The sequence below is a fragment of the Oculina patagonica genome, chromosome 1 (assembly GCF_052425735.1).
Source record: "Oculina patagonica isolate OP01 chromosome 1, crgOcupat, whole genome shotgun sequence".
NCBI classification, from domain to species: domain Eukaryota; kingdom Metazoa; phylum Cnidaria; class Anthozoa; order Scleractinia; family Oculinidae; genus Oculina; species Oculina patagonica.
Window position 1 is genome coordinate 12,476,472 of NC_135758.1, and position 20,127 is coordinate 12,496,598.

General features: G+C 41.4%; 2 protein-coding genes across 2 annotated transcripts; both read left to right on the plus strand.

Annotated features, from left to right (window-relative positions):
* The first annotated feature begins 2,260 nt into the window (after positions 1–2,260).
* LOC144656830 (dual serine/threonine and tyrosine protein kinase-like) lies at positions 2,261–9,605 on the plus strand. The gene is made up of 4 exons (XM_078517076.1): positions 2,261–2,928; positions 5,225–6,783; positions 7,046–7,292; positions 8,088–9,605. The coding sequence occupies exons 1-4, from the start codon at positions 2,299–2,301 to the stop codon at positions 8,478–8,480; spliced, it is 2,829 nt and encodes a 942-aa protein (XP_078373202.1). The 5' UTR covers positions 2,261–2,298; the 3' UTR covers positions 8,481–9,605.
* Positions 9,606–12,087: 2,482 nt separating this feature from the next.
* LOC144656840 (dual serine/threonine and tyrosine protein kinase-like) lies at positions 12,088–19,084 on the plus strand. Its single transcript, XM_078517086.1, has 4 exons — positions 12,088–12,739; positions 13,950–15,472; positions 15,669–15,918; positions 18,615–19,084. The coding sequence occupies exons 1-4, from the start codon at positions 12,110–12,112 to the stop codon at positions 19,008–19,010; spliced, it is 2,799 nt and encodes a 932-aa protein (XP_078373212.1). The 5' UTR covers positions 12,088–12,109; the 3' UTR covers positions 19,011–19,084.
* The last annotated feature ends 1,043 nt before the right edge of the window (positions 19,085–20,127 follow it).

Sequence of the window (20,127 nt, forward strand, 5' to 3'; positions counted from 1 at the left end):
GAATTAACGGTAGATTTAGAAGAATTTTCATTGTAACATCAATTTGTGGTGTATGATTTACCACAAAGGCCAATGTGTAACCCTATTGGTTCAATTAAAGGTGAGCTAACTTTCCGTAAATGGCTTCACTTTTGGTTCGAAACAAGGGACTGTCACTACAGTGGTCATTCGAGAGTTAGGGGCCGAGCTTGTGACCTAATGATTAGTGCACTGCATACCCTGCTTGTTTCTCCCATTCTCGTCCCCAAAGCCTTTTCATTTCTCTTAGCAGGCTAGGCCTTGGCACGAGAAAACGAAGGGCTCTGGGGACATAGGATTTTTGAATTAATCCAAAATTTTTTGAGTGGCTGTTTGAAACAAAGAATTCCTAAACGGAAGTCAAAAACGTAACGACTCTCTCATACATTCTTTTGAAACATCGTGACTGCATACATGAAGCATACAAGTGTACTGTTTTGTTGGATAAAATGGGGGAAGGCGATGTACTTCGAAATGTTTTCCCAGGGGTGCTTCTCTGGAGTCTAGAAATCGCTGTCCTATCTCAGGCCGGAACAGGTCGAATTTCCTACCCGATATTTGATATAGTTACATTGCATGCCAGTATTGGACGAGATGTAAAGAGTATGTTTTTTACTTATTTATACGTTTTCTCTAAATTACTGTGTACAACATCTGTTAATATTTTGGCAATTTTCAAAACGACCCGATTAAGATAAGTAGAAAGGATTCCGGGTGAGGGTAGTTCTGAGAAGAACTGTTGTTGTGACTGACGTTTCGACAACCTGAGCGGTAGTAGAAACTTTACACGAGTCTTACAGCCAATAACATCACGGCTAAACTGACCAATCAACTTCAACGGACCAGACTTAAAACATCATCGACTGACAACAACTCTTTACCTGACTCTGAAGATGACTTCCGCTCATGTCAGGTTATCGAAACGTCAGTCACCAACAACAGTTTTACTCAGAACTACTCTCACCCAGACGATCACACTATACGACCTACTGATACTCCTGGGTTCAATCCATTTATTAGAAAATTTTAATTCGGCATAAATAAAAGTAGCCTGCACGAACGCAGATGTATTTCTGGCTGTCGTTTCTCTCCGTTGGAAAGGAAGAACATTTTTTGTTGTCAGATTAAAGACAACTACACGTAGACATGAATTCAACTTTGTGCAACATTTTGCTGCCACTTGCATTGCTGGTGCTAATGCCGCAATATAACACTACAGTCGAAGCTCTCTTTACGGACACTCTCGTAAGCGGACAGCTCTACTTACGGCCGCCTTGTTTGAAATCCGGTTTTACGCTCCCATACAAACTCTGTATTTTTACATTCTCGTAAGCGGACATTCCCGTAAGCGGCCGCGGACACTTTCGGAGATTACGACTTAGACTTTTTCTTTGTTTTTAAGCTCCCGTAAGCGGACATCCCAAAGAAAATCCTTTTAACAACCTCTGTATCTTGCTTTTATCAATAAACATTACATCGCCGTTCGTCACAATGATTTTACAGTAATTACAGTACTATATTTCAGTGTTTGTTTTGTCGTCATCCACGTCCGTCCGGTTATTGTTAGCTGGGCAAGCTCCCGTAAGCGGCCATCTATCCCCTACTCCTCTAGTGGCCGCTTACGATTACCATTCTCGTAAGCGGCCAGCTCCAGTTACGGACACTTTTTTTGCGTCCCGAGGGTGTCCGCTTACGAGAGTTTCGACTGTAGTAATTTACAGAAAGTGCAACGCAACATTATTGCGTGACAAGCTTAAAGAAAATGTTGTTTGCATTACTAAATTTATTCTCGTTTTTTTTTTTCTCAAACCACAATAAAGTACTGGCTCCGTCGTCAAACTGGCCCAAGTTAAGCCCTGCTGAAAAAATGGCTTTCAGATATCGTGGTTTGCATAGTTCATAGTCCCCTCTTTCACCCCTCCATTCCCTCAATCAAAAGTGAAAAATAGGAGGGAACGGGAAGCTCTGAATAATAAAGGTAGAAAAGTGAAAGTGATTGGTTTGGACGATCACAGTGATTCTGATTCTTCTTAGACCGAGAGCACTGGCCATGGTTCACGAACCGGCTAACGGTACAAGTACACCGTACGTTACATTGCGTTTTTTTTTCTGAGAAATCTCGTGACAAGGTGCATTTTCCCTTAAGTGACCCCCATGAACGACCTTTATATCCTTGTTTGGCATCCAAGCATATCAGTCATACCAGTCATTTATTTATACCGACAAAAGGCATTTTCGAAGACGCCATTATAGATTATTCTCATAAATTTAAACCAGACAATGCAAGAAAAGCTAGAAAAGGCGGTGGAAGAGTTCAAAGTGTATTCTGAACGTGCCTCGGCGTTGTTCAACGAGACAATTCAATGTTTAGAGGAGATGAAAGCCCAAGACAAGCTTAGCGAAGACGCCATTGACGCCTTATCCTCATCTTTAAACATGGACGAAATCAAACAAGCCTTGAAGAAAAGACCGTCGGTAGTTTTCATCGGTAATCGGAATTGTGGAAAAAGCGCGATTTTGAACGAACTCCTCGGCGGGTCCTTCCTCCCGGTCCACGAAACACCATGTACATCCAGGATAGTACGGATCAGTAACTCGACGGGTGAAAACACAGTCAGGGTTGTCGACAAAGCTGGAAAAGAAGTTCAACCTTTGACTACGTTCACAAAGAGAGTTCCCAAAGAATACGTGGTGGTTTGCGATGAAGGCAGAGAACAATCGGAACAGCTCAGGTGCACCGTTGAAATTACCTTGAATCATCCCTTCCTGAAGAGCGGCATCGAATTAATTGACTCTCCTGGAAGGAATGAAAATGATGCGCTTGACGATGTGGTGGATACCTTCTTTGAAAAAGGTACAACACCTCTCGTCGTTTATGTCATCGATGGAAATGCACATCTGACGCCATCGGTAGGTAACCCACATATCAACTAGTTATGCAATGTTTTCGAGTGGCATTCCCTGAAATACCGCATGCACGAGTGAGTTGATTTTTCAAAATATGCGAGCTTTTAGTGGCGGGGGGGGGGGGGGGGGGGGGTCCTTCCCCAGCCATATTCTACGTTAATTTGGCAAAACACACACTCCGGGATCTATGCTTGAAGACCGATGTTAGTAGGACCTGCAAGCTAGTCTCGTGCGAGAAATTTGCCATGGGGGATCCATTATGGAACCTTGTGTGGGTCAGCTCAGTCAATGAACTAATAGGCCTGGGAAGGCCTGGGTTCAGGCTTTGCATTGCAGGCTAGATAGGTGGGGAAAGTCAAGTTCTTGTCCTTTTATTAAAGACTTGGCTTCGTAAAAATATACTTTTGTCATGGTCGTCAATTTTGACAGCTGCCTTGAGCCTTCTAAGAGCTTAGCTGTGATTAGAGATGAGATGAGGTCCCATCAATCCCCCTGGCTAGCCAGAATCCCTGGGGGGGGTGGGGGAGGATGAAGCAAGTAAATTGCTGGCCATTTTCTCAGTCTACTGAATATGTCTCGTTGATCATCAAAATATAGGATGAAATCCCTGGCTTCAATATTGACATCCCCCGGATTCTGTCTTCGATTAAAAATCCAGTAATTACCCCATCCCCCCAAAACGTCATTTGATCCGCGCACTACAGGCGGAAAACATCCCACCCTACCCACTGCAGCTTCTACCCCCAGCCCCGCGAAATCGAAAAACTTTCAGGAAAGACTGAAATAAATCAAAGATCTCTTCGAGATATTGACTTTTTTGCATGAAGTTAGTATGAGTAGAAGGTTTATCCTGGGCATTGTTGTTCGAACATATCATGGACGAATTCAAACGTCTTTCAGTTCAAGCATTTTTTTATTTTCGCGGAGGAAATGCTGTATTTGTCAGTCGCGACGGCTGGATGCTTTGCGACTCATATACTTGGTTAAAAAAAGTAAACTTTGACGTTTGCCTTTAATCGAAATAGTTGTTTCCTCTCGAGTTAGAAAGATTTCTACTCGGCTTAATGCAGGGTTCCCGATAAAGGTTACGCACGACAGAGTTACCTTTTGTCTCGTCACGCAATCTTAACCCCACATTGAGAAGTAAATTCTCGTTTGGATATTACCAAAAGCCGCTTCTCCTCGCGTTATTCTTTACCTTACGGCTACACATGCCATTTCTAACGACTACATTTCCAGTAAAACAGTTGCTGTCTATTTTTCTAATGGCGATGCATTAACTTCTGAACAGAAGCAAAAACGTTTAGCGTTTACTGCTTCCACCGGAAGTAATTTCACAACAGGCTACAAAAACACTTGTAAATATCACTTAACACATTTAATGATGTTGCAATTCTAAATTGTGCAACTCAGCAGAAATAATCAATTGTCACGAAATGAGTTCCCTTTGGTTAACTATTAGCAACGTTTTAGTGTGTGAAAGACTTGTACCAGTACAAATTTTGCGTTGTTAATCGTTTTAGGTTAAATTAATATTATTGAACCCCTTACATTCTTAATTGGTTATGTCACGTAAGATTTGGGCTACTCACGTTTTTAATTGTTATATAACATTTGTAAATTTGACAAGTCACGTTTTTTCTACAAGAACGGAAGTGTTGAAGCACAACTATAGAGTGACACTTTTATACAAGTCACGCGCTTTGATCACCCACAGCGGAAAGTATTCCCTTGAGAAATTAAAGTTTTAGTGTGTGAAAGACTTGTACCAGATTTGGGCTACTCACGTTTTTAATTGTTATATAACGTTTGTAAATTTGACAAAAGATTTGTACCAGTACAAATTGCGTTCTTAATCGTTTTAAACTTCGCTGCCTTCGAGCGCTAAACCCCTTACATTCTTAATTGGTTATGTGACGTAAGATTTGGGCTACTCACGTCTTTGATTGTTATATAACGTTTGTAAATTTGACAAGTCACGTTTTTTCTACAAGAACGGAAGTGCTGAAGCACAACTATAGAGTGACACTTTACAAGTCACGCGCTTTGATCACCCACAGCGGAAAGTATTCCCTTGAGAAATTAAAACAGTCCCTTGAGAGTTAACAAGAATGTGGTTCCTTCCGGTTCCAGATTACCCCCACTTAACCGCTATTCTCCTTCCTTTTGCTTGTAAACAAGCAAAAGTCGAAAAAATCAGCTTTCTGATAACAACAATTATCTGATTTCTGAGGTTTAGATTCTAATATTTGAGAGTAATAACCTTAACTTTATCCTGAATGCATTTGGTTAATTACAGGATCACGACACAATCCGTTTCCTCCAAGGTAAATACCCACAACTATCTTTCATGTTCGTGTGCAACAAAGTTGACACCTCAACTGGAGCGGAAACATTTGACGCTCGAAGCTCCGACGAACTCGATTCCGATGAAGAGGAAACAGTGAAGAAAGTTGATAAGCAGAATATTGTCTTCTCCCAGTTGCAAGGCCATGGACTTATAGCGGAGAGCGAATCTTATGAGACATGTTCATCCTTTTATGGCATATCAGCACAAAACGTCCGTGAGGACCGAAGGAGGAAAATCTGCAGTAAAGCGTCTGAGCTGTTTAGCAAATTTGAAGACGGCTTGTTGGGTATTCTCGAAGACACCATCAAAAGGCAGACCAAGCAAGTGGTGGGCGAGCTCATTTTTCTGCAGATGAGTCTCGTCCATGCCATGGGCAGATCAAGGCAAGCCCTGTCCCGAATGTTTGGAAGTCCATTGGAATTTGACACAGCTAAAAGCGTCGAGAAATCTTTACATACAACGTTGACCGAAACCATCGCAAGTGAAGAAAAAATAGGAATGCTGGTGAATTGCAATGTTCTCGGTCTTGAGGAAAAGTTTATGCCAGCAGCACTTCAGTTCCGTGCAACAGTGCAAGTTCCAGTTGAAGTCTCTTCGTTGGACAGGTTGGTTGCAAGTTTGCAGGAGTTGGAAGATAATTTGAATTTCTTGTATTTGCTACTCAGTGTAACAGTGAAACGGCCAAAATATAATTTTCCGGTTAGTTTGATTGAGAATGACGCTCCTTTCCTTAGATTCTTAATCTCCATGAAAGGGGTGATCCTAGACAAAACATTTAATGATCTCAGACGTACTTTCGAAGGTTTTTTACGCGGAGTAAGAAACCTCGTTGAGGTACATTCAAGAAACATTGTCAACCCATCACTCCGACATGCCCTTGACCTAGCATATGGATCAAGCCTATCAAGAACAAAGGATTCTTTGTCAGACCAACCTTCTGAAGGGCTGTTTGCACATTTGACAAGCCTGGTGAGCAAAGTGCTAAGAACAGTACTGACGGAGGTTCTGATTGAAGGATTAATTGATGCTATGGAATGGAAATCTTCAAATGCCAATTTGAACATAGCAGACGAACAAAGTAGAAGAAAAATTCTCGAATTGATTCTTTCCAAATTCAGCACTCAACGAATCGCCCAGGCAATTAGCGTTGCCTTTAAAGAAATCCTTGAAGAAGTACACAACCTTTTCTTTAAGCTTATGGATAGCCTTACTGTTTTCGCCGATGTCATATCAAACCACTCATCGCAGCAATTGGAAGAAATGGCAGCCCTATACATCCCCACTGTCACGCATCTTGTGGTTCAAGGCTTCGCTCTGCAGTTTTTGCTAAACAACGGACCACTGACGCTGGGTCAAGCACTCAAATCTACAAAACACGGAATGATTCATGATTGCACAGGCTGGGCAGGAGAATCATTCACTGGAGACTCTGTAGTGAAGGTCATTGAGGAAGAGAAGGTGGAAGCAGAAGTATGGGCCCAAACGGCAGTGGATTTGATCAATACTATGTAAGTATCGTCAGAGGTGGACACACTACACAGCTCAGTGTATAAATATAATTCGTCAGTACCTCATTGCCTTTGCAAACAGCCCTGGACATTTCAGGGAAAATCTTTCTGTGATAACCCTCCATCCCGCTCCTGAATGAAAGCTGATGGACTAATAGTTAGATTTTCAGCTCTTTTATAATTATACAATAAGCCTCCATGTCTTAAAAGCTCGAAGGTTTGTGATGTTTATTTAACGACTATAAAACCTTTTTTTTTGTAGTGAGATCCAAACAAGGATTGACAAGCCCCATCCTAACCTTATTTTTGTTCATGGTTGGTTGATTCCTGAGCCCGGAGTTCTGCACGTTTTGATGGAGAAGGCAGATTCAGACCTGTCTACAGCACTTCAAGAAGGTCTCCTTCCTCTTGAGGCCCGACTGAAGATAGCAGTGGATGTTGCCAACGGGCTGAAGGCTCTACACAGTGCACATCACATTCATCAAGACATTAAAGTGGATTCCATATTGGTAAGCTAAGGGAGCTCGCAAACGCGAATGCAAGAATGACTTTGGGGAAGTCAAAAATTCTTGTAAATTCGAAGTTTGTATCTGGATATTTTAATACATTACAGGCAGATTTCTGTTTCTTAAATAAAATCATGCTACAAAATTTTGCTTGCTGTCATATTTGTGCCATCAGGCCTTATGCAACCAAAATGCACTCAAAGACTATCTAAACAGGCTAGTGGAGTCGAACCCGGTCAGAGCACAACTTCAGATCGGAAATTCGAGATTTCTATGAGGTGATAGGTAATCGTTGAGTATTGGAAGTAGCAAAATCGCACCCCGTCCGAATTTTAATTAGAAACTTTCAGCTTTGTCTTCCCTAGAATTAGCCTTTTTGTAAACGACCCTAAGCCACTTCACCGTAATGAATGATAGTGTATGATGGCCCAACTAATCAGATTGCGGCATTTTTTAAAATTCTACTAATAAAGCATATAACAAGAATCACCGATTTAATGTGTTCCCGCCTGATCGATTGGTTCACAAAAATTGGCATTTTTGACGTGTTTGTACAATAAAAACTCATGTTAGGGCGCATTCGTTTGGGAATATTCTGGAATAAGAATATGTTCCAGAATATATTCCGACTATTTTGCTCCTGGGAGCAGAATAGCCAGAATGGAAATCCAAGTATTCTGGAATAGGAAGAGCAGCCAAACGAACGCTAACTCGCATTATTCCAATTATTCTTATTCCGGATTGATCCCAAACGAACGCGCCCTTAGTTCACTTTATTTCTTACCTTTATCTCCACAGCTTATGAAAGATGGTACAGCTAAAATTAATATGGCCAAACCCGAGAAGCCATTCGAACGAACACGTCAAGGAACTCCATTTCACATCTCCTTGGAGATGCACAAAAACCACGGCAAGGGTCAAGAAAGCGACTGTTCTTACGACATCTACGCCTTTGGAATCTTGCTGTGGGTACTATGCGAGGGATCTGGGAAACGGCGTCCCCAGGCCTATGAGAGATACAGCACTGTAGCTGCCATGAAGCTGGCGGTTGAGAAGGAAATTTACCCTGAACGTCCAGCGGACGCCACTGATGCCTGCTGGGAACTAATGACAAAGTGTTGGCGGCAGAGGTGTGTCTTAACAGCGCATGACGTGTGCGAGGAGATCGAGAACATTTTTCATTGCACTTAGTGAACTGAAAACAAATCATTTTCAGACAATGATAATAATGCAAATTTAGTATCAAGTCGTGGATATCGAGGTAACATTGGAAATTACATCTTAACTTGACTTTTTGATGAAATTTTTATAAACGACGAAAAACTTAGGATTAACATTGTACAAGATGTATATAGCTTGCATTTTGTTGCGAGCTTTAACAGGGAAATTACATTTACATTGTTAGTGCAACAAAAATTTTATCAAGCCGAAATTTAGTACACATACAAAGGTTTGTCATATTTTTTAAGCAAATAATGAAAAAAAGAAATTTCGGAGAAACGCAATCAAAATATGAAGCAAGTACCGTAATGATTCGATTAGGCAGCTGATACCGAAGGATGGAGTTTGGGTGGAAAATTCGAAACTTTATGCAATCTGGGCAGCAGCTGCTTTTTAGATTTCTCCCAAACTCACATAGCTGCAATATTCTATTTCTTTTACAAAAGTTATTTCCGTGTATCACGGTGTTTCAAAGCCTCCTTTAAGGCTGTCCGTTATGTAATCATAATTTTATAAAATGAGATGTGACATAAGATAGAACAGATGATTTAGCAGGATTTTCATTTTAACGTCAATCAGTGGTGTATGATTTACCGCAAAGACTAATGTGTAACCCTGCTGGTTTAATTAAAGGTGTGTTATTAAACTTTCTGTAAACGTATCATTTTAAATAATATTTCCTTTATAAATTTCCTACACTTTGAAAAAAAGTTTAAAACTCCAGAAAAACACAAAAACAACTCAAAATGAAAATAATAAAATAAAAACATATTTAATCTTTAAACATTTGAACGTGTTACGACTAAAGGACAATATCATTTATTTAATGTTTACGAAGGCTGGGAAAACAGGGTGGTATGTTGTCACAAAGACAAACAAGTTATTCTTGATCAGTTTCTTTAGTCGTCGCATATAGTTATTCACCTTTTCAATTTTATCGAATATTTATCTGCTTTAGAAAATTTCGCTGAATATTTATCCGCTTTAAGAACTTTGGCTTAACATTTATTCGCTTTTAGAATTTCGCTAAGGTATTATAAAGTTTTATTACAACGGGAAGCCAAAGAGAGAACTAATGGGATCAATTAGGAAATACAATAAACGTTGTTCACTCGCCGCGACTCATTGTTAATAGAATACACTGAGCTCAATTTAAAAAAATGTTTTCGCTTGTGTGTATTCATATGATATAAGATCACAGTTTATTTCTTTCTTCGGTTTCTTGCGTGTATACTTCCATCAGCAAAAGGAAAACCAAGTGAACAAGCAAATACAACAATCGATCTTTCCTCGCGTCAAACATAGTTAGTAGAAGGGGCCGTACTCTTTACTAACCATGCATCGAGGTAGTAAACGGGATATCGAAAAAAGAATCCACGGATATTTTCTCAAGTAGAATGTTCATTTACTGGTCTATTTGACGAGTAGGAACGACCTCCATCATAAACCGCGGCTTCCGGCGGCTTCTACCTTATTATAGGAAATTAACGCGACTAACAGAAAAAAAAATTGTTGAGACATTAGGAACAATTTTATTTCAAGCGAAGCGAAGGAATCTGACCACCTCGAGCGTTCTTCACAGTTTCAGTGACACCGGCAGATTTCCATACTGATAAAATAAGGGCTTTTCTTAGGAGTCAAGAACGGCTGGACTGTATTGAGAAATTGGGGCCAAAATAATGAAAATTAAGGTCATTAATGGTGCGGAAATTAACGTTAACAAAAATTAACGCGACTAAATTTAACGCGAATTTTTGAAATTCGCGTTAATTTCATGAAGCGTTCATTTCCTATAATAGGGTAATTGACATCGCTGATGAATAACTTTAAAAGCGTTTCCACTACACACTCTCCCAAACGCCTCACCATCTTCTACGGTGAAATCGCAGGCATGGTAGCCTCTGACTACGCAATTTAGTACGAGCGTCATGTCTCTTGCTTCAGCCCGCTCTTCAGACAACGTGCGCTCACTATTCTCATTCATAATTACGACGCAGAATTCAGAAGTGCGTGGATTACATAACCCCGTTTGTTTTTAAGGTGGGTCCGTAGTTATTCCAGGCGCACTCGTCCATGAAAAACTTTGCATGGCTATGAAACTTTGGGAAAACTTTTGCCTATCATTCAGTAATAATATGATTTAATTTGATTTCACTGGTGAAAAATATTTTTAATGTTGCTGGCATTTGACTGGACCCCACTTTTTGGACAAAATCGCGTCCAGTAAAAAAATTTGTTGATATATTTTTGCTAAATTTCTAAATCAGCTTATATTCACTTAATACACACCATAGCCAAGTTTCAGGAAAATCGTTGAAGCATAAGTCCGGAAATACTAAGGTCATGTAAATTCAACTCTTACATTCTATTGAAAGTTTTCATACTTGACGCTCGTCGACGAAACAAGCCACGAGCCCACATTTTCGTGAGAAGCCTCTCCAATGCTTGCTAAATCAGAGTGCCTAGCTGATTGTTTGATCGTGCAAACCATTAAAAAGTATTCGCTAGTTCTGTTAACATTATAAAATGCTTGAAAACCTTCTCCAACCTCCAAAGTTGCGTCTTGCAGCATGTTGCGAAAATTATACCGCGGTTTTGCGTCAAACTCCTGCCACACGAATTTCAAGGTACTGCAATATTTTTGCATCGATTTTTGTTGCTGTTCCGTGCTGTGAGAATGTAAGAGAATGTGAGAATGTAAGAGTTGAATGTAAGAGTTGAATGATAGGCAAAAGTTTTCTAAAATTTCATAGCCATCGCGTCAAAGTCGAAAAAGTTATGACGCAAAGTGTGACATGGACGAGTGCGCCTGGAATAACTACGGAGCAACCTTAATCACCACGTGCAAAATCGCCGTATTTAAAGATAATAATTAATTGACCACTCCCCCAATAGGGCTTTTCAGGGCCAATGTGAATAAACACTGAAACAAATATTTTAAATAAACATAACATGGTTAAAAATCCCAACTGGCAGGAGGCAGGCCAGTTGGCTATTTACAAACGTAGCTGAGAAGTTGAACTCGGGACTACCGAGTACAACACCAGCTAGTGGTCAGAACGGGAGTCGAACCCGCGACCTTCGGATGTCGAGTCGAGCGCTCTAACCACTCGGCCACCCTTCGCTTAGCTTCGGGGCATTTCGAAAGAGATACGCAAGCCGGCAAGTCCGAGCGAATTAATTTGCGACCCTCCCACCTCGTCACTTTTTTTCGTCACTTTCCTCGTCACTTTTTCATCGGTTGACCGATGCCAATCGATATCAATTAACTATAACCACTGATGATCATCGATTGATATCGATTGATTTCCGATCATCGATTTTCATCGATTGATCAGGCCGGGCAGTGGTTATGACTATTGTTAGACCGAAAATACTGGTTCGCCATATGAACGTGTTGAACCGGCTATTGTTACAAGAAACCCAGCACGTAACATTATGTTTTCTTCTGAGAAATCTCGTGACAAGTTGTGTGCATTCAAGCATTCAATCATACAAGCATACTGTTTTGCATATATATGCATAAAGTAATTAATGCTTTGACGACATGCATTTTCGAAGATGTTGACGTAGTTGTTTTTATTGGTTTAAGGCGAAAAATGCAAGAAAAGCTAGAAAAGGCGGTGGAGGAGTTCAAAGTGTGTTCTGAACGAGCCTCGTCGTTGTTTAATGAGACCGTTCAGTGTTTAGAGGAGATGAAAACCCAAGCCAAGCTTAGCGAAGACGCCATTAACGCCTTATCCACATCATTAAACATAGAAGAAATCAAACAAGCCTTGAAGAAGAGACCCTCGGTAGTTTTCATTGGCAATCGAAACTGTGGAAAAAGTGCGATTTTGAACGAACTCCTCGGCGGGTCCTTTCTCTCGGTCCACGAAACGCCATGTACTTCCCGAATAGTGAAGATCAGTAACTCGACGGGTGAAAACACAATCAGGGTCGTCAACAAAACAGGAGAAGAAGTCCTACCTTTGACTACGTTCACAAAGAGAGTTCCCAAAGAATACGTGGTGGTTTGCGATGAAGGTAGAGAACAATCGGAACAGCTCAAGTGTACCGTTGAAATTACCTTGAATCATCCCTTCCTGAAGAGTGGCATCGAATTGATTGACTCTCCCGGAAGAAATGAAAATGATGCTCTTGATGATGTGGTGGACACCTTCTTTGAAAAGGGTACAACACCTCTCGTCGTTTATGTCATCGATGGGAATGAACAACTGAGATCATCGGTACGTATAGATACGCTGTTTTGCCGTCTGATTGAATAATGATTTGTATGATTGCTGTGTGCTGTCGAGTTAATTTCGTAACTGAGCTGATCAAACACCCAAAACACATAAGATTGGCAGCACCCTTTGTTAAAAAGTGTTAATAACTGACTATAATATAAGTAGTGGTAGCTGTTTGTAAGTTAATTGATGTTGCCTGCATTAAAAATGACGGTAAAACCGACTACTTGCCATTGTGCGTCAACACTTGCGCTGGGTATTGTTACCCGTAAGTATTACGTTCCATTCTGTAAGTCTGGTTCGCCCCTGTGAAATATGCACTGGCATGCGACATAGGCATCCGCAGCGCTTTTATGTTCCTATGTTTATGCTTTATTTCACGGTTCCCATTTGTGAAGTGAGTGAAAATACCACTTAAATAAGCAAAAGTACAAACAAACCAAGAAGGAAGAATATGTTACTTTTTCTTGTGTTTGTCTCACCTGTGCCTCTCCGCCCTTGCCTGTGCCTGTGCCTTGTGCCTGTGCCTGTGTATGTGCCTTGTGCCGTGTGCCTTGTCCCTTGTGCCCTGTGCCTTGTGCCTTGTGCCTTGTGCCTTGTGCCTGTGCCTGTGCTTGTGCCTGTACCTGTGCCTGTGCCTGTGCCTGTGCCTGTGCCTGTGCCTGTGCCTGTGCCTGTGCCTGTGCCTGTGCCTGTGCCTTGTGCCAGTGCCTTGTGCCAGTGCCTTGTGTCAGTGCCTTGTGCCATGTGCCATGTGCCATGTGCCTTGTGCCTTGTGCCTGTGCCTGTGCCTGTGTCTTGTGCCTTGTGCCTGTGCCATGTGCCATGTGCCATGTGCCATGTGCCATGTGCCATGTGCCATGTGCCATGTGCCATGTGCCATGTGCCATGTGCCATGTGCCATGTGCCATGTGCCATGTGCCATGTGCCATGTGCCTGTGCCTGTGCCTGTGCCTGTGCCTGTGTCTTTGCCTGCCTTTGCTATTTCATTCCCTTTTCCTTGTGTTTGTGCTTGCGCTGTGCTAGTGCTAATGCTGGTGTTAGTACTCGTGTTCGTGGCAATCGTTTCAAAATAAGACTGGTTTTGGATAAAAAGAAAAAAAGGAGATCTCCTTTCTAATTTTTAGGTTCCAATTTACTTTCATGTTTTTTTCTAACCGTGGAGAATATTTGTCTTATTTTAATCTTGAATACATTTGGTTGATCGTAGGATCGTGACACAATTCGTTTCCTTCAAGACAAGTACCCACAATTGTCGTTGATGTTCGTTTGCAACAAGGTGGATACCTCGGCTGCGGCTGAGACTCATGACGCACGAAGCTCGGACGAACTTGACTCTGATGAAGAGGAATCATTGACGAAAGTTGACAAGCAGAAAATTGTCTTTTCCCAGTTACAGCACCATGGACTCATTGCCGACAGTGAATCTTATGACACGTGTTCTTCGTTTTATGGCATATCTGCGCAAAATGTCCGTGAAGACCGAAGGAAGAAAACCTACAGCAAAGCGTCTGAGCTTTTTAGCAATTTTGAAGACGGCTTGTTGGGTATTCTCGAAGACACCATCAAAAGGCAGACCAAGCAAGTGGTGGGCAAGCTCGTTTATCTGTCGATGAGTCTCGTCCAAGCTATGGGTAGATCAAGGCAAGCCCTGCCCCATATGATTGGACGACCACTGGAATTCGACATCGCTACAAGCGTCGAGAAATCTTTACATAAAACGTTGACCGAAACCATCGCAAGTGAAGAAAAAATAGGAATGCTGGTGAATTGCAGTTTACTCAATCTTGAGAAAAAATTCATGTTAGAAGTACTTCAGCTCCACCCAACAATGCAAGTTTCTTCAGCACGCGAGTTGGAAGCACATTTGATTTACAAGCTTCTTGGCAAAGGAAATACTAAATATAACTACACGTCTAGTTGGAATAGAGAAGACGCCCCGTTCCTTCGATTCCTGATCGTTTTGAAAGGGTTGATTCTGGACAGGACTTTCAATGATTTAAGACGTATTTTTGAATTTTGTCTGAACAGAGAAACAGACCTCGTTAAGCAACATTCAAGAAAAATTGTCAATCCACTTCTTCGACAGGCGTTTGACGTAGCATATGGATCAGACTTACCAAAAACGAAGAAGAGTTCTTTGCCAGACACACTGGTACCTTCTCTGGGGGTGTTTGTAATTTTGAGAACCGTGATAAGCAAAGAATTGAGGGATGTTTTGTCGGAAGTCGTTATTGAAGGGTTGCTTCACGCGATGGAATGGAAATCTTCAAATGCCGGTTTCAATCCAGCAGATAAGCAAACCAGAAGAAAAATTGTCGAGTTAATTGCTTCCAAATTCAATTGTCAACGAATCACCCGTTCAATAAGCGCTGCATGTAAAGGTGTTCTTGATGCGGTACACAACGATTTCTTAAAGGTCGTAGATGACCTCAGTAGCCTAAACGACTTGGTGTCGAATAACTGGTCGCAGCAACTGGAAGAAATGGCAGCCCTATACACTCCCACTGTGGGGCATCTGGTGGTTCAAGGCTTCGCTCTGCAGTTCTTGCTAAGCAACGGACAACTGACCTTGGGTCCAGCACTCAAGTCTACAAAACACGGAACGATTCATGAATGTACAGGCTGGGCGGGTGAAGAGTTCACTGTAGAGTTTGTGGTAAAGGTCATCAAGAAAGAGAAGATGGAAGCAGATGTTTGGGCGCAAACGGCAGTGGATTTGATCAACACTATGTAAGTATCGACAAGTAAGTAGGGGCATTTCAAACATTTAAGGCCAGTACAGAAGAGAAGGAAGGAATTCAGGTGAAGCAAGTGAGACAGAGTCTCTTTATCTCTCAACGTGTCCTCCTTTCCTCTTTCTTTTTGGTCCACAGAACGCTTGCTTTAAAATACGCGTTTCATCTCACGCACTTTTCAAATATTGCAGGGAAATCCAAACAAGGATTGACAAAGCCCATCCCAACCTTCTTTTAGTTCATGGCTGGTTGATTCTTGAGCCCGGAGTTCTTGACGTTTTGATGGAAAAGGCAGATTTAGATCTGACTACAGCACTTCAAGAAGGTCGTCTTCTTCCTCTTAAGACCCGACTAAAGATAGCAGTGGATGTAGCTAACGGGCTGGAGGCTATACACAATGCACATTACATTCATGAAGACATCAAAGCAGACTCCATATTGGTAAGCTTGGAAACGCGTGCACCAGAAAGTGTTTGGACCACTGTTTTAAAATGTGCGTGAACTCGATTGTTTACATCAGGCTTGATGTATGTAAACAATGCAATTACAACAACAATTACAATGCTTAGATAGAAGACAATTCTTAGAACATCGGCTGGTTTCAACATGCAGTAAATTATCTCTCAATTATCTAGATGTTTTCCTTGGGAGTTGCAATGTTTCCAACAGCGTCAAGTAATAGGTTGTCGTCCAATCAGGAGTGTGCTTCTATGTGACACAACAGTGGCCATATTGGCGTACCCAAATACAACCTCGTTTCCAGAGTCCTCTCTCTTCCTCTGTAAACGACGTTGACCCGGACAATGCAGGGGCGTAGCTAGGATTTTTCAAAACGGGGGGGGGGGGGTTAAGGGGGGGCACACTAACTATGTTACACCCAGGGTACGTAACAGATTGTCAAGTTGACATCCACGTTGTGTTTTTGTTAGAAGTGAAATTTTTCGTATGAGCAGTAGAGTATGGGGCCCAGTTCTCGGCCACTTCAGACGTAAACTTGTCTTTCTTTCATTAGAAGAACCAAAGAAACTTGAAATTTCTCCCAAAGCTAGCTTCATCATTCAGCTTTTTGGTGTAAAGCTTTCGACTGGTCAATAATTAATTTGCCCGAGAAATAATGAAAATAAAAGTTCCGTTTGTGGGCCCAGTTCTCGGCCACAAAAAGGCTTGTGCGTTATTTTCTGTATAAAAAGTTTCAATTAATTTTCACAGTCATAAAATCTCTGTAAACGTATTTATGTTATGTCGATTCCAAATCATTTTTATGAGGCATTGTTTTACTTTAGGAACGAAGGTTTTTAACGCCTCTAGTTGCTTGCTTATGTGCAGGTTCTGGCAAAACTGCAGAATTGCGTTGTGACCAATGCATTTAGATGGTTTATTTTGCATTGAAAAGGTCTTGAAAGAGTTAGGTGTTATAGAAATAATAGACAAGACCAGAGTAAGCTCAAAACTTAGAGATTTAATTGAACTTTATTTTTAAAATGTTCTTTCTTTGATTTTGGCTGCAGCAGATGAAATTATATTAAAAACCAAAGCGCTACGCTGTGATTGCGAGCTGGGTGGCCGAGAACTGGCAAATACGCAAAAGTCGAACGAAAAAATTTCGAAGCAAATTACACCCGCTTTCAGTGTTACGTGCATATTGGCTTTCTGTCGACATCCATCTTTCGACGTGCTAAACAAACAACACGGATCGAAATCCGCCAATCACAGCCCACTAGCATGACCTTCTGACCTTTTCGCACATTTGCATGAAACCAACAACGGTATGTATAGGTTTTGATTGGCTCATTTCAAACAGCACGTCGAAAGACGATGTCGAAAGACGATGTCGAAAGATGGATGTAGAAAGATAGCTATGCACGTAACACTGAAAGCGGGTGTAAGACCAAAAAATACAACGGTTCAACGAAAAGTTAACTTAAGCAGAAAGCTGAATTATTTTAGGTTTCACATGCCAAAAATTAGCTCGTTTGGTAGGGGCTTTTGGATAAAATACGGTTTTAACTACATCCATAAATTTTAAGGAGCCGTAAACAAACAAGATTTCGGGAAAACAAATTCACCTACCTTCGCGTAAACTCGAGGTGTGAGCTTTCTATAGCGAGTTGAAGGATGAAACTCAAGATACTTAGAGCACAAGAATCAGTCTATCGTTTGATGGAAATGACTTTTTCTATTAATTCAACTGGGGCGCGAAAAAACGCGTTGAACAAAAAGTGGCCGAGAACTGGACCCCATACTGTAGTCAGAGTCAGGGTTTTCGATAACATTTTAAAAAATAGTATTGAAATGTTTAACTGTGGGACGTGACCGGAAAGGCGCAAACATGAGTGCCGGAGGCACGAACTCCTAGGGGGAACGGGGGAGCATGCTCCCCCAGAAATCTTTCAAATTGGACTCTCAAAAGTGCCATTTCCTGCGTTCCCTGGACCGTAATTGGTTAACCGGGAAGGTCCTCATGGCATTAAAAAAATGCTCACAGCAGTTGTCCGGTTTTTAGTATAGTACATTCCAAAATAGACTCCAATTCCGGGTATAAAAGATGGTTTTCTTGACTATTTAACATTAATTCAAATAGTTTTAGGCCAGTCCAAGTGATTTTTACTCTATTTTTGATTAACAAATGCAAAATCGACCAATTTTCACACTTCTGAAAATAATTATTTAGTTTATGAACTACCGGACGTCAAACAGCCGGACGGCGACAAGTGCGAAGCGAGACCCCTGAGCAGTGAGCATGGGAAAAGGACAAGCCTGATAAATGGCTGCCCAAATTGAGTATCTAGCACTGGTAAAGAAAGATTTAATACATTGATGCCACGTTTGATTTTAAGATTTGCGCGTTTTTGCCGATGTTTGTATATTTTTTTCCAAAAAAATCTCCCACAAGGGGGGGGGGGGGGGAGGTAACGAGCACCCCAGGACCCCCCTTCGCTACGCCCGTGCAATTAACTTTTTTCTCGTTTTGAAAATGACTCTCTTCTAACGCAAAAAAATTCTTATTGTTTAGTAATACCAATATAGCCGCCTTGACAGCGCTCAGTCCCCTACGGTGTGTAACAGTCGACGGCTTTAACACGTTTGTACAGTCCAACTGAACTGGAAAAAAAATATATTTACCTTTACCTCAACAGCTTATGGACGATGGTACAGCAAAAATAAATATGGCCAAACCCAAAAAGCCATTCGAACGAACACGTCAAGGAACCCCATTCCACATATCCTTGGAGATGCACAAAAACCACGGCAAGGGTCAAGAAAGCGACTACTCTTACGACATCTACGCCTTTGGAATCTTGCTGTGGGTACTATGCGAGGGATCTGGGAAGAGGCGTCCCCAGGCCTATGATCGATACACCACTGTAGCTGTCATGAAGCTGGCGGTTGAGAAGGAAATTTACCCTGAACGTCCAGCGGACGCCACTGATGCCTGCTGGGAATTAATGACGAAGTGTTGGCGGCAGAGGTGTGTCTTAACAACACATGACGTGTGTGAAGAGATCGAAAACATTTTTCATTGCACTCAGTGAAGAAAAGAAATCATTTTCAGACAATGATAATATTGCAAATTTAGTATCAAGTCGTGGATCTCGAGGTAACATTGGAAAATAATGGAGTTCGGGTGGGAAAATCCAAAACTTTATGCAATCCGGGCAGCAGATGCTTTAGAATTCTCCCAAATTCACAGAGCAACAATTTTCTATTGTAACATGTTTAAGTAATGTAAACATAACTTTATATAATGAGATGTGACATAAGAAAGAACGGAAGATTTAGCAGGATTTTCATTTTAACATCAATCCGTGGTGTATGATTCGCCGCAAAGACTAATGTGTAGCCCTATTGGTTCAATTAAAGGTTTAATTGGTTCAATTAAGATGGTTTCCGCACAATTTTCGAGCAATACAGGCAAAAATAAAGTTACCAAAAAGACCTCTTAGCATGGCAACAGTTTTGGTACAGCTAACAAAAACCTGCCAAAAATTTAGCACTCAAGCTGACCCCGCGAGAGAAAAATGGATTTAAAGTTGTCCTTATTTCAGTTAAAACGGACGTTTTGCGCCAGTTCAAAACAAAATGGCGCGCGTTTTATACATTTTTTCGAGGTTTGACTTTAATTTTCTCGAGAATGCTTTAGAATTTGATTGCGGGGTCACTAAGACAAATGAATTTCGATGAGATCTTTTAAATAATATACAAAACGTTGCCGTGCAATGAGTGGATTTTTGGTACTTAATTTTCGCACTCATTGCTCGAACTTTCAGCGGAATCTGTCTTAAAGGCTTCACTTTTGGTTCGAAACAATGGACTGTCACAGCAGTGGTCATTGTGGCCTAATGGTTAGTGCACTGCATGCACAACTAGTTCCCACCGGTTTTTTTTTTTTTTTTTGTAAATCGTGATATTATATGGAGTACTGAATATCCCGTCAATTGTGAAGTTCTGAACGCAGAGAACATGAAAATTGAATAGCACACGGAGAGCGAAATCCTAGCCTGCGAACAGGCTCTTCAATGGCGTAAAGTACGAATAGAATTCGGCGAACGAAGCGAGCCAAGTGTGCCCTGGGGAAGAGAAGAACGCCTCTCCATAGGCCACGCTATAGGCTCGCTTCGCTCGCCGATTTCTTTTTACCCCACAACCCAC

What these genes read in the sequence shown, in the direction of transcription:
- LOC144656830 (XM_078517076.1), top strand. Translation starts at nt 2,299, where the DNA reads ATGCAAGAAAAGCTAGAAAAGGCGGTGGAAGAGTTCAAAGTGTATTCT. An exon ending in ATGCACATCTGACGCCATCG is followed by an intron (nt 2,929 to 5,224) that starts GTAGGTAACCCA and finishes GGTTAATTACAG; the next exon opens with GATCACGACACAATCCGTTT. An exon ending in TTAAAGTGGATTCCATATTG is followed by an intron (nt 7,293 to 8,087) that starts GTAAGCTAAGGG and finishes TTATCTCCACAG; the next exon opens with CTTATGAAAGATGGTACAGC.
- LOC144656840 (XM_078517086.1), top strand. Translation starts at nt 12,110, where the DNA reads ATGCAAGAAAAGCTAGAAAAGGCGGTGGAGGAGTTCAAAGTGTGTTCT. An exon ending in ATGAACAACTGAGATCATCG is followed by an intron (nt 12,740 to 13,949) that starts GTACGTATAGAT and finishes GGTTGATCGTAG; the next exon opens with GATCGTGACACAATTCGTTT. An exon ending in TCAAAGCAGACTCCATATTG is followed by an intron (nt 15,919 to 18,614) that starts GTAAGCTTGGAA and finishes TTACCTCAACAG; the next exon opens with CTTATGGACGATGGTACAGC.